General features: G+C 38.7%; 1 protein-coding gene across 1 annotated transcript in view; it reads right to left on the reverse strand.

Moving 5' to 3' along the window:
* Positions 1-639: 639 nt before the first annotated feature.
* pdgfd (platelet derived growth factor d) overlaps positions 640-14,241 on the reverse strand; it is a 30,266-nt gene continuing 16,664 nt past the window's right edge. Inside the window, exons 4-7 of the mRNA XM_051861917.1 lie at positions 10,642-10,691; positions 10,271-10,467; positions 8,137-8,351; positions 640-2,542 (exon numbers count right to left, since the gene is read on the reverse strand). Coding sequence (XP_051717877.1) covers positions 2,414-2,542; positions 8,137-8,351; positions 10,271-10,467; positions 10,642-10,691 — 591 coding nt within the window. The 3' untranslated portion in view covers positions 640-2,413. The remainder of the gene's footprint in view (positions 2,543-8,136; positions 8,352-10,270; positions 10,468-10,641; positions 10,692-14,241) is intronic.

Consider the following 14,241-nt stretch of genomic DNA (forward strand, 5'->3'; position numbering starts at 1 on the left):
TCGGAATTTAGGACGCAAAGAAAAATTCGTTTCTCACTCATAATTACGGATGTGTGGTGGCGCTCGCAATCGTTCTGCTCCGTGATAACGAACGCAAGTTAAAGGTAGGGTAAGCAATTTTTTTGTTATACTAGTTGAAGCTCTCTTCACATCCTGATAGCTATAAATATTAGAAGTGGTCTAAATCTTCTGTGGAAGTCTCAGGACCAAAAAATTATTTGACTGAAGGACTAAATGCAATGATATGATGTCCTACCTGCCTGTCAACATATGCATTTCCATACCTCTGCCAGTGTTGCCAAGTCCTCGGTTTTCCCGTGGAATTGGGCTACTTTAACACTGTTGCCGCGGTTGTTGTTTTCCATGTCTGCGGGTTGAAGCGACCCCAAATAACATGATATTTACCCCTTGGAATGCAAATTTTACCAGCCAAAAACGCGAATTTTACCCCCGGAACAAGATTTCATGTGTTTTGAAGTAGGCGTGGCTTTAAAGGGCGCTGCGAAGGGAGGGTGGGATCTCATGTTTTCAAAGCTAGCTTGCTATTGCTAGCCTCTGCGAAATTGCCTTAAATAAACTTTTGTTGCTTGTTTTTAAGGAGCCATATTCTATATATCAAAGAGACAAACACAACCATGATAAACATGACAGAGTTCGTTTATTTTGGTGCTTTTTATGACACAATACATGTGGAAAACTGGTCTGGCTAATTACAGACATCATATTCGACTCAATCAATGGTGCAAAACGGACTCTACTCCACAGACTGCTTTTGAGAGACGAGAGAGAATCATTGGTTTCATTTTGCGTGTCTTGAAGTTTAATAAAAGCGCTTTAAAAGCCTCGTAATTAAAGGCTAAATCCACACCGTCAACATCCGTCCCTGCGGCGCGGCGCTCCCGCTGAACCACAGCAGAATGAACGAGTCCCGCAGGGCCGCGCCGCCGGTAAATTAAAGCCCGATCAGGGAACAGAGGAACCCCGCAGATTTACAGGGAGATAAAGGAGAGTCCGGGACCGCCCGCTACTGAAGCGGATCATCGCACACGAGAGAAAAGACGGAGAACATCATGTCATCTGTCCACACAATAAATAGGCTATGCAAGACAATTATAATAGTTTGTGTGTAATGAAGTGCTTTAGTTGGCTGATGAAACATCAACAGACCACTGTCATATACACCTCATGTGTTTTCATGTCATGATATCTGACAAAGAACATGTCCAGGTGATATTTCACACCAAAAATAATAAATACAAATTTTGCTAGACGAAAATCCCATTTTTAGGATCATTAAGATAAATCTTAAATTGTTGCTGGAATGTAAAAAAGATTAAATTATAAAAATATTTATACATAATGGTAATATTGATGTACTTCCATCATGCTGAGTTAAATAATACAATTGCTAAATTTTTGTTACTGCTGCAGTAAAAATATTGAGTAATGAGAATTTGAGAATAAAAATGTCAAAAAATACAGTAATGTTTCTGTCTCAGTTGAGTAAATAAAATGATTCTCTAAATCATAATAATGACAAGAAAATTTCACATAATAATGACTATCATAAATATGAGCAACTTTCTAATGATATGTATTGAGAATCATTCTCGTAAAAATGATTTAACATATTGAGAAACTTTCTTGAAATTACTTTATTACATTAATTGCATTGATGATGTCATTATTCTGAGAAAACATCTAATGAGAAACTATCATCATTATTATCAGCTTCACATCATTATGAGACACAGAATCAAAGATTTTTCCCCCTAAATTTTACTACATAAAACTGAAACTTAATGACGAATTAATAAAATACCAAGCTATAACTTTGATCAACTTTGAACCATATCATGCTAAAGTTTCTCATTAGCATGATATGGTTGGTAAGTCATTATTATGAGAAATTTTCTAAACAGACTTACAGAATCAGACCTAAAACAAGGCTTCTTTATTTATCTTTCTTTACATTTTAGGGTGAACTGGACATGTTTTTGAGATTCACTTCAATAAGACCTTTGATCAGACAACAAAGAGAATATGAAAACTAAACCCACATGCGACAGCATGATCACAGTTATAAAAAGACAAAGACATTTCTTTTAATAAATAACACGGGATTAGATCAGATTGGAGGAGGAACCGCCCCCTCAGGGAGCTCTGACTTCTGATTGGTCTCAGAGAGCAAAAGCCTCATTAATATTCATTTACATTCCATTGGTGAGAACTTTACTGGACACAATAACACTTAACATCAAGAATAAAACAGAAACAGAGAAAGCTACATATCAAAGTCTCCCAACGCTGTGTGTGTCTTATGTTATCAAAAGGGTTTGTGTTTAGATGGAGGCATGACCTGAAGATATACGTCTGAATGGAGTGCAGTGACAGTGCGTGTGTGTGTGTGTGTTCATCGCGGCGGTCTGGACTGACACACACAGTCACATCTCTCATGATGCTGCAGGTAAATCTCCTCCAGAACCCAGTGAGCACGTGTTTTCTTCCTGTAGAAACTCGCACCCGGGGAAAACTTCAGCACCTGACGACAACACACACACATGAAATATTTACAGATCTTTTTTTAAACTATAAAAGCTATATTTAAAAATCAAATATAGAAACAAAATATACAAAAATAAATTATAAAAAATGAATTATAATAAAAAAAAATATATAGCTGCAAGCAGCAATTAAGGGGCCAAGCACAAAGAAGGCTTAAGTCATATCAGCACAGCTGGGAGCATCAGACCGACTGCAACAATGAGCAATTAAAGACATATTAAGATCATTTTAAGTAAAATAACTGAGAAATCAAATCCAGTCACTAATAATTTGATTTAATGGTTTATACTTTAAACCAATAGGTGGCACTGTGACCAAACTGATGTGGTGTGGTCAGAGTGAGGTAACAAAGACACATGCAAAGTTTGGTGTCAGTATGCCAAAGCATTGTAAAGATAGAGCCTCTGAGTCATTTTGGCATCATGCCTCAAATTTGTTGTGGAGCTATGCGAAAACTTTTTGTTTCATCTCGGGACACAAAATCCATAATTTATTGTCGGCACAGTCCGAAGAGGATCTGACTCGAATGTGTTGAAAATCGGACAAACGGTTTAGGAGGAGTTCAAAAAAGTTTTTAAAGAAAACCAAAATGGCGGACAGGAAACTTGGCCAACTATGGCAACATTGGTATCTCTGTTCTCGGTGAGACCGTTTCATGACAATAGGCTTAATTAATCAAAAGCTATTAACAGTTTTTAAAAAAAATTTCATTATAATTTTTGACCACAAGGTGACGCTGTCTTGAAACTTTTTGAGTGCTGATGGCAAATACTGAGTTTTGTAATGATACACCAATGCATTCATAGAATATAGCAATTTACATCATAACACTGTATTGCAGTTAGTGGCAATTTCATGTTTTGTTCTATTATAGCGCCACCAAGAGGCACAAAACTGTCAGTTTTTTTGTGTCCTCCGAGTGCGCCCATACATAAGTGCATCAAATTTGGTGAAAATATCTTATTTTGTTTAGTCGTTATAGACATATATATATATATATATATATATGAGCACATTAAAAAAAAAAAAAAAACCCATGCACGACTTTGATTGCATTTTTTTGCCACTATTAAAATTGACATTTGGGCATTAAAATATAGCCAACAACCTATGTTTCCGATTTTCCTACCATGGTTTCATCTCGATCAGAATAACGGTTTCGAAGATATTTGCGAAAGTTGTTTAAATGCTAAATCACAACGTTACACAAATCATAAGGCGAAACCTAGCATGTTTGGTATCGTTGGACTCGGCAAGGATTCAGGAGTCTAAGGAGATGACTCCCATGAAAATAAGTCAAACACATCCGAAGATATAAGCATGTAAAAAAATTTCACCACTAGTTGGCGCTGGTACGAAACTTCTCAGAGTCCTTCAGGGCATCGTGCTGATGACCCATACCGAATTTCGTAACTATATGTTTATGCCTTCGTAAATTACAGAATTTTTCTACAAAATTCAAAATGGCCAACGCACAAAATGGCAGACATGGGAAATTGGATATCACTGGACTCGGCATGTTGCCCTGAATCTAACTTTTCTTATTTTTGGGCAAATTATTCAGAAGTTATGAGCAACTCATCGACTTGAATTCCATAACTTTTTGCCGGCATTGTCTGAGGATGATGTGGTTCAATTTTCGCAAAAATCGGACAACTCATCTATAAGGAATTCGAAATGGCGGAAAAGTTATGATGAAAAATGACGACATTTCGAATCCCCAAGGAATCAGACAAAAAAAAAAAAAAAAGAATTTTGTTTCTAGCCCTTATGGTTCAAAAGTCAGCATAAACATGAGTGCAAATTTGGACAGGTGGTGGCGCTAGAGGGATTGAGTTAGAGACTCCAAATTTGCTATGGTGACAGTTCAGACTGTCCTCTATCAGTGTGCCAAATTTCTTAACTTTCCCACAAGCGGTTCTATGGGCTGCCATAGACTCCCAGAGCAGAAGAAGAAAAATAAGAATGCTAACGATTACAATAGGTGCTTGGCCTCTAAATATTAAATATATATTCAACAGCAATAAATAAAAAGGATAAGTCAAAAAAAATCTGTGGTCATCAACATTATTTTGTGGCATAAATGACAACTTCCATTTCCAGCTCCATCAATTAACATGAACAATGAAAATTTCTCCTAAATGATTTATTAATCTTCGTTAAGGTAAACATTTATTAATACATTATTAGAATCCAAAGGCTGGGGTTTAAGAAGACTAAATGATTGGAGAAGTCCTGCGGAGAGAAGTCTGATGATCCAGTTATGACACTGATTAATAATTATTGTTTAAAAAACATGCACAGATAGGTCTTTCACAACAAGATCTATAACATGCATTTAGAAAATCGATTCATTTGCATTTCATGCCGACTGTAATATATATATATATATATCTTCAGATTGTGCTTTTCAATCCTTCATAATGCAGACCTGGTTTAGATGCATTACTGTAACTATGACTTCTGCTTTCTAAAAATACAAATCTAAATTATTTTCTGTGCTAATTGTTAAGAGGCAACACATGCTGTAAACTACAGTCACTGTATATAATGTTCCAGGTGTGTCACAATATTTATTCCTTATCAAAATAACTAAACCAAACTGATGCAGGTGTTTCTGGAGCCTTGATGTTTGTTAGTTTGATCACGGCAGGAAGTAAAAGAGATTTATTGTTCGATTTGTCTTCATTGATTTGCTTACCAATCGATATCTGTCCTTGACCTTTAACCTCCGGATGTTCTGTACTGAAGCTCATATATCGTGTGTGTGTGTAGCTGTGGTGGTCTCGCATTAGTCAGCACTGACAGCCGGAGCCAATCACATTTAGCAGATGTTGCCGTGGGTAACAGTCTGTTATTCTACACGACAGCAGCACAATGAACGTTTCCTGACAGCTCTGTGACAGCTGTCAATCACCGGGTCATGCTGATGTCAGCCTGGTGTTTACAGCAACTACAACACCCAGAACGCTTCGAATATCCCATGAGGCTTCACTCAGATCATCAACACTAAACTGGGTCAGACTAGGTTCAGGTTGAAATTTTATTAAAGTCTCTGTGTCTGATTGTGTTAAAGGGGTCCTTGATTATGATTTCACTTTTTTAACTTTAGTTAGTGTGTAATGTTGCTGTTTGAGCATAAACAACATCTGCAAAGTTACGACCCTCAAAGTTCAATGTAAAGAGAGATATTTTCTTTTACAGAAATCGCTTTATAAGGACTACAACAAACGACTGGTAGGGACTACAACAAGCATCTTCCCAGGTTGGTGACATCAGAAACCCTAAAATTTACATAAACTCCGCCCCCGAGAACACACAACAAAGGGGGTGTGGCCATGTTGGGCTGCTTTAGAGAAGAGGAAGAGTTGTTGTAGTAGAGTGTTGTTACCGTCATTTTACGCCGGACTGCTTCACAAACGAGGGTCAATTCAACGCTGGATTTGCACAAAAGATTAACATGACGGCACATGCTAGTGGATGAGTTGAATCAACTCCACAGCAACTACATAAATTTATCCACTGACCATTCAGAAACGTCCAGTTTCATTCTAAAAGTTGTAACTTCTTCCTGAGTCTCTCCATCAGTGTCGACTCCGGTTTGAACAATGTAAGGCTGAACTCCGTTACTGACAATCCTCATTTTGGCTGCGTGAGATTCTCCAGCTTTGTTGCTGTTGAACAACCGAAGCTTGAGCTGTTAAAGCTCCGCCCTCTTCTGGAGCAGCAGCTCATTTGCATTTAAAGGGACACACACAAAATGGCGTGTTTTTGGTCACACCCAAATAGGGGCAAATTTGTCAAGCTATAATAAATGATCTGTGGGGTATTTTGAGCTGAAACTTCACAGACACATTCTGGAGACACCAGAGACTTATATTACATCTTGTGAAAGGGGCATTATAGGCCTCCTTTAACAATTTGTTTACAATGTATTAAGCTAATAGAGTTAAAACAGAATAGCTGACTGCTGATGTGCAGCAAACATTATTCAGGTTTCAATACGGGACCTGTCAACAAATTGTCACGCAATCACAGTTTTCTTTTTGACATCCAACATTCCTGCACCGCTACTGAATCAATATTCTAATTCGAATAGAAATTATGTTTTTATATTATATAAACAGACAGACAGTACAGATGGACAGAGAGACAGACAGACGGACAGACAGACGGCACACTTCACTGCTGTCATCAGTTCAGATGAAACACTGCTGTGTGTCTCAGTGGATTTCATCTGTCATTTGCTGATAATCTCTCAGAACAACAAATGTCACATTGGTCACAACTGATGAAAGGAAAACAGCAGCAGACGACAAAAATAAGTGAAGACAGTCAGGGAAAATAAAGTGTGTGTGTGAGAGCTATAGGATAATGGAAAGCAAGTGGATGGAGAGATACACTAGAGATTCAGCACACATTGTACAGTATGCAGTGTGTGTGTGTGTGTGTGTGTGTGTGTGTGTGTGTTTGGAGCTGATAAGGACAGAGAGGAACACACACTTTACTTGCTCAGACTCCACAGAAAAAAACTAACGCCACTTTTGACACACTTCAACATTTCATGCCTGCAATAGTAGATGTGTCATTTCTATCATACTGCAGTACAAACAGAAACGAGAGCTCAAAACTTCATGTTGAAGAGTAAAACAGTCAGTTTGAGCAGCCTGACATGCTAACGCCTGAGTAGTATTTTTACTTTACTATACTCTCCAGTATCTGTACTTTTTTTTTTTTTTTAGAGTTGTTTTGTTAGTGTAAGTATACAATTAATTACAGGAGTAATATTAATTAACAACATGTTAATATAAATTAGGATTAGGACTTGTTTTAGCTTTAGTTGCATGTAATTATGCATAATTTAATGTTATTACTATAATAAGTACATGTAACGTGTGACAAGGACACTGTAAAATTAAGTGCTACCAAGTATTTATATTTTAGGAAACGTTTACTTTACATTCCAAAGCATAATATTGTACTTTTTACTCATAAAAACATATTGTCCCACAATATTTTGAATTAAAGAAATCGGCACCCCCTCGGACATGCAAGAGCGAGGTCCGATTCATGAACGAGATGATTCTTTTCAGTGAACCTGTTGAATCAGTTCGTGAATCGCACTGAAAGATTCATTTGCGAATCTGACTTGAGTCAACAACTGATTCAATGGTCCAGTCGGTGTGAATCTTCATATCTGATTCAAAATAAGCCAAGAACCGCGATGTCTCCAGAGCTTGAGCGCACACACGACTGATGGAGCGAAAAAAACGATTTATTGAACTGAATAATGAAACTATCATCTTGCTTTACAGCTGAATTGAATCAGTTTCATATTTGATGAAGTTTGCATCATTGATTCTGTTACTTTCCTGTTGATGCTGTAAAACAATTTCTACTGTATAAAGTGCTATAAAGGTGACTTGATTTCTTCGTCCACCACTGGACTCAACCAATGAAGTAAGTTTGGGGGCGGTACTACATTTTTGACTGGCAAATGGCAGATGGAGGGAGTGTTTGGGGAAACCTGTTTGAAAACAGTCATTTATCAAACAGTGCATTGTGGGATACCTCGTGTAGTTTCTTCACGGTTTTTCCGGCACTGCAGCTGCAGGAGTTCCAGTTGTCGGTGCCACAGGCGCAGTTTCCCCCACAGCGCTGCACCAGGAGGCATCGTGGGAAAAACACGGCGTTGGTCACCTTCAGCTCCTCGCGGAGATTCACCGAGAAATTGCGCGGAGTGCAGCTGTACTGCTTCACGTCATCGTAGAGACGGTCGAGATCAACTGAGGAGGAAAGAGACCGAGATGGATGAGTTTACCAAGAGACTGCTAAACCACAGCAAACTACATCCTGATGACTACTTTGTGGAGTAATGAAAACAAGTAGTCGTGCAAACCCTAACACACATACTTTCCTCTTGGCAAAGTTACTCAAAACCTACAATGTTTTAACTTTGTCAGGGCTGCAAGGTCATTGTGTGTGTGTGTGTGTGTGTGTGTACATTGTGAACAACATTCCAGTGTGCTGTTTTAGTTTTTTTTTCTCACTTATGACTCACATAATCGCAATCTTCTGGATGGACAGAGAGGAAGGGAGGTATAAATGAGGAGACGGGAGGAAATCACCTCCGTCTGCCTCATAAAAACTCAGTGAATGGTTAACGGCGCCTGTCTCTGTGCTGTTTGTGTGCGTGTGTGTGTGTGTATGTGTGTGTGTGCCATACAGAAATGAATTGTGAATGCTTTTATAATTATAATTCAATTCCTGAACAGGATGTGCATAGAATACAGTGTTTCTACTGCCTTAAAGGGGACCGATTATGCAAAATTCACTTTTATAAAGTGTTTGAACACAGATGTGTGTGTAAACAATCAGCCTATAATGGTAAAAATACAGCCACTACTTTTCTTATAATCTCCATAAATCATAAACAGTCTCTTCAAACAAGCGGTTCCAGATTTCAGAAGCCCCGCCCACGACTGGCAATAGACTCCGCCCTATTAGCTTAGCTCCTCCCCTGAGTGAGCTGGACACAGTCCGCCATGTTTATCTCCTCTCCAGAGCATTTAACAGCAACATTCAAGTAAGAAATGTATTCTCTACTAAAGTTATTCAGTCAGGAGCAGTGAGTAATTAACTGGTTTTCTTTTGTTGTTCGATTCATATTAACAGCAGTAGATACTGTATATTACGCTGCTGTCACTTTAATACACAGATATCTAATATACACGTGACTTCTTTCTCTAATGTTTACATTCACAGACAAATCCAACTGTGTTTTTGACAAACTGTCAAATATACACAAGGTTAAGAGCAATATGCCGTGAAAGAGAACTTAGTTTAATACTCACAGGACGTGCCATCTGATAGACAGCTTTCTGTATGCATGCTTTGTTAGTGTTTGGCAGAGTATCCGAGGCACAAGTTGTACAGGCTCCGCCCTCTTCTGGAAAGCGGGGTGGGGAGCAGCAGCTCATTTGCATTTAAAAATACATGCACGAAAACAGCATGTTTTTCCTTCCACTCAAAAATGGGTATTTATAACATGGTATAATAAATGATCTGTGGGGTATTTTGAGCTGAAACTCACAGATACATTCTGGAGACACCAGAGACTTCTTGAAACAAGTGGCATAATAGTTCCCCCTTAAATTCATTTCGAATGAATTAAAGAAAATGTATATCACTGCTTTGTTTTAAGTAATACTCCAATAATAATGTATTATGTGTGTGTGTGTGTGTGTGTGTGTGTATAGTTTTCTAGAATCCTCTAATTTTACTCCAAATCAATAAATTAATTACTTTCAAAGATAAAATAAATGAACTTTAATTTATGGACCAAGGCGGAAGAATACTTCGTTTCCCAGAATCCTTTAATTTACTCTAAATCAATAAACAAATCAATTAATCATAAATTATATAAAATAGATTAACTTTAATTTATGGACCTTGATGGAACAATACTTAATTTCTCAGGATCATCTAATTTACTCCAAATCAATAAATTCAAATTTTGTTCTCAAAATTAGATTTATGAAGTTATCTGACAATGTGTTTGACATTTTGTGGCAAGCTTGTGGTGTGTGTGCGTGTCTGTATGTGTGTGTGTGAGAGACTCAAGCTTGTGTTTGTGGTTGGTGTGATAAGCTCGTGGTTTGTAGTGTGTTTGTAGTGTGTGTGTGTGTGTGTGTGTGTGACTCACGCTTGTGTTTGCGGTCGGTGTGGTAAGCTCGTGGTCTGTAGTAGTGTGTCTGTGTGTACAGTTGCTCCAGGTCTTCCTGCCAGGTGAACGGATTCAGGTGTCTCAGTAACTCTTCCACCGTGCTGACACTGGCGATATCGCTGTCCAGCGCGGCCGCAGACAGCGGGGTGTCCTGTCCCAGAAATCCCCCCCAGATCCTAGAGGGACACAGACGTGAGATGACGGATGTAAAACACTGACTTTCTGCACCAAAGAGCAGCATGAACATCCTGCTAAACATCTGAGATTTACTGAAGAAATTTCTGTAAAAAAATTCTGTAAATTACAATAACGCTAAACATAACCTATTGAGTTAGTAAACACTTACTGACGTCATTGTAACCGCTTCCCAGTTGGTCAGAGATGCAAGAGGTGAGCTGTCCTGAAAAACATAGAGAATTCAAACTTTTGTTTTCAGTTTCATTAATTTTCTTACACAAATTTTCTTATTCATTCAGCATCAGTGCCGGGGGAACTCTGGGAAAGTCATTATCTGCTCTGATAAATCCTGTCTTCAAGCACTCTTGACATGCAGCAGCACAAACACCATCACATTCAGCCAACGCTCAGATTAGATCCATCACTCATGATATCACCGGCTGAGGGGGCGGAGCTACAGACATCACAGCGCTGACATTTAAAACCAGCGGGTAAACGTCAACACTAAAGGTGAACATTATACAACCTGAATTAACAAGACCATCAATCTAAGTCCACTGTTACACATCAGTAATGAAGAGAGAGAGATGGACAGAATATACAGAGTGTGTTCAGAACAAAACTAAACTTAAACTTTGTCAAGTGGGCGAGGGAAGTGTATTTGGAAAGACCCTCGGCTCTTTGATTTTGACCAAGGGAGCAAGTCTACTCAATATGTTCACTTCAGGCATATCCCACAATGCAACATGCAACATTTCGCCAGTAGTGGGCACTCATGCAACGTAAGCAATGATGTATATCCGAGTGAACGAGATGAAGGGAAGTTAGCGAGGGAAGGGCATTAAAAATTGGACTTAAACACAACCCAGGTGTGGTCGACTTGAAGCGACGCTGCGTAGACCGATCAGTGTATGACATCAAAGTACCACGAGAGCGATTAAAGACCAGACACATGCTCTCTAATCGCTCTTGCGGTACTTTGTCGTACACCGATCGTTCTGCACAGCAACGCAAGACGAACACACCCGTTTATTTCATTCTGGAACGAATCAGCCGTTTGAATGAATCAAATTAATGACTCAATGACTTACTCATTTAGACATTTACTGCCACCTACTGGCAGTTTTAGTTGCTTATTTAGAGTATCACTTCATTAAAAAAATAATTTCATATTTTGTGGATAGTTTGCCAAAAAATTAATTGTTTATTTACATTTACTCATCCTAATGTCGTTTTAAACATAAATATAACAATTCACAAACATAAAAAAGATTTTAAAAAAAAAAATTATAATATATATATATTATATATATATATATATATATATAATACCAATTCAGATGCAGCTTCTGAAAATAAAAAAATCATGGCTGTTAAAGCAACTTTTTGTAATGTCTATTTGATGCTTTTTTCATTTTTCTGTCAAATTTGATGTGCGATTAATACAAAAAAAACTGATTGAAAAATGAACTAAAATGAAATACATACAACTTTCTGCAGAGTCAATAGCTACAGACCTTCAAACTTCGTGTGGCTTTCAGATTAGCTCAAGAACAGTGCGTAGAGAGCTTCATGGAATGGGTTTCTATGGCCGAGCAGCTGCATCCAAGCCTTACATCACCGAGTGCGATGCAAAGCGTCGGATGCAGTGGTGTAAAGCACACTGCCACTGGACTCTAGAGCAGTGGAGACGTGTTCTCTGGAGTGACCAATCACGCTTCTCTGTCTGCCAATCCGATGGACGAGTCTGGGTTTGGCGGTTGCCAGGAGAACGGTACTTGCCTGACTGTATTGTGCCAAGTGTAAAGTTTGGTGGAGGGGGGATTATGGTGTGGGGTTGTTTTTCAGGGGTTGGGCTTGGCCCCTTAGTTCCAGTGAAAGGAACTCTTAATGAGTCAGCGTACCAAGACATTTTGGACAATTTCATGCTCTCAACCTTGCGGGAACAGTTTGGCTATGGCCCCTTCCTGTTCCAACATGACTGCGCACCAGTGCACAAAGCAAGGTCCATAAAGACATGGATGAGTGAGTTTGGTGTGGAGGAACTTGACTGGTCTGAACAGAGTCCTGACCTCCACCCGATAGAACACCTTTGGGATGAATTAGAGCGGAGACTGAGCCAGGCCTTCTCGTCAACATCAGCGCCTGACCTCACAAATGCACTTATAGAAGAATGGTCAAAAATTCCCATAAACACACTCCTAAACCTTGTGGAAAGCCTTCCCAGAAGAGTTGAGGCTGTTATAGCTGCAAAGGGTGGGCCAACTCCATAATAAACCCTACGGATTAAGAATGGGATGTCATTAAAGTTCATGTGCACGTAAAGGCAGGCATCCCAAAACTTTTGGCAATATAGTGTATTTAACCCTCTTGGTGCTATTTGATCACTTTGGACCATTTTGTTTACTTTATCAGAATGGTATGACACTTGGTGACTTCTGTGGCACTTGCCATGTTAACACACACACACAAAAAATTGTGGACATGATTCGAGATGGTTAAATGGTCCTGAAAAAATACGGTCAAAAATAGAAATGACTGGGGGGGAAAAATTTTTAAAAATTTTGTAAAAATGTGGAAACAAATGGATCATAATAATTGCATAAATATTGCTTAGTATAAAATTCCCTCAAAATACAAAACACTATATAAAAAATATTATTGAACAAAAACATATTACATTGAATTTACTGAAAACATTTAAAGATATAAAAGTGAAATAAAAAACTATAAGCAAATTAAGCAATTAAAAAAAAGTATTAAAATACACGTGCAAAAAGCATAATAACCTTAGTCTGAAGACTTACTTGTTCTCTATTTTTCTCTGTTTACATTGTAACCTTTACTTTAAAATCTCCATATGCTAAGAACACACACACACACACACACACACACACACACTTCCCTGTGCTGCCACTCTTGTTACATAAATCTGCTCCTGTGGCAATGCAAACAATAGAAGGAGATCAGAGGTCGTGGGCGGTCTGTTATGATGATGTTTCCCATCAGAGATAACGTCTGTATGGGCCTCTGATGTCTCATGCACACACACACACACACACACACACACACACACACACACACACACACACACACAGCGAGACCTTCTGCTCGTGTTCAGCAGAGATGTCCGGAGCAGAGCGGGAATGTGGAAATGTCAGGAATACCGCAGATTCAGGGAATTACACACGACGGATCCAGGTCGAACAAACTGTCACCCCTGAACCTGAAGTCCAGCAGCTGCAGGGTTCAGCGATGGTTAAAGACGCGGTGGAGTCAGAAGCCACTCCGTTTACTTTCTTCATATGTTCCTGGTCTTATTGTGCAGGATTCATCAGTGCATGTTTTTCTGAATAATCTTTCATCAAAATATAATAACTTGCTCCACCTCTGAAACGATTTCCACTGGCAACCATGACCATGTGGGAGGAGGAAAAACACATTACCATAGCAAACAATGCTTAAAAAACGAAATTTTAGAGCAACACGTGAATAAATTACACTTTATAAAACGGTTAGTTCCAGTCCTTGATTCTGATTGGTCAATAGCTGTGTTTTATCAAAGTCCCTTTAAGACAAGTCATTTCACACGGCGGCCATCTTTGAAACAAATTAAATTAAATTTCATATTTGAAATTACCAATGAAATCTGACAACAGCGGTCTCAAATGTTTCTAAACTCTCTAATCATGACAACAACAAAAAAAACGGAATTTTTCAAGGCTGGATCAAGCTAATGCGCATGCGCAGTCCTAAGGCGCGAGTCTGACTGT

The sequence above is a fragment of the Ctenopharyngodon idella genome, chromosome 15 (genome assembly GCF_019924925.1).
Source record: "Ctenopharyngodon idella isolate HZGC_01 chromosome 15, HZGC01, whole genome shotgun sequence".
Classification (NCBI taxonomy): domain Eukaryota; kingdom Metazoa; phylum Chordata; class Actinopteri; order Cypriniformes; family Xenocyprididae; genus Ctenopharyngodon; species Ctenopharyngodon idella.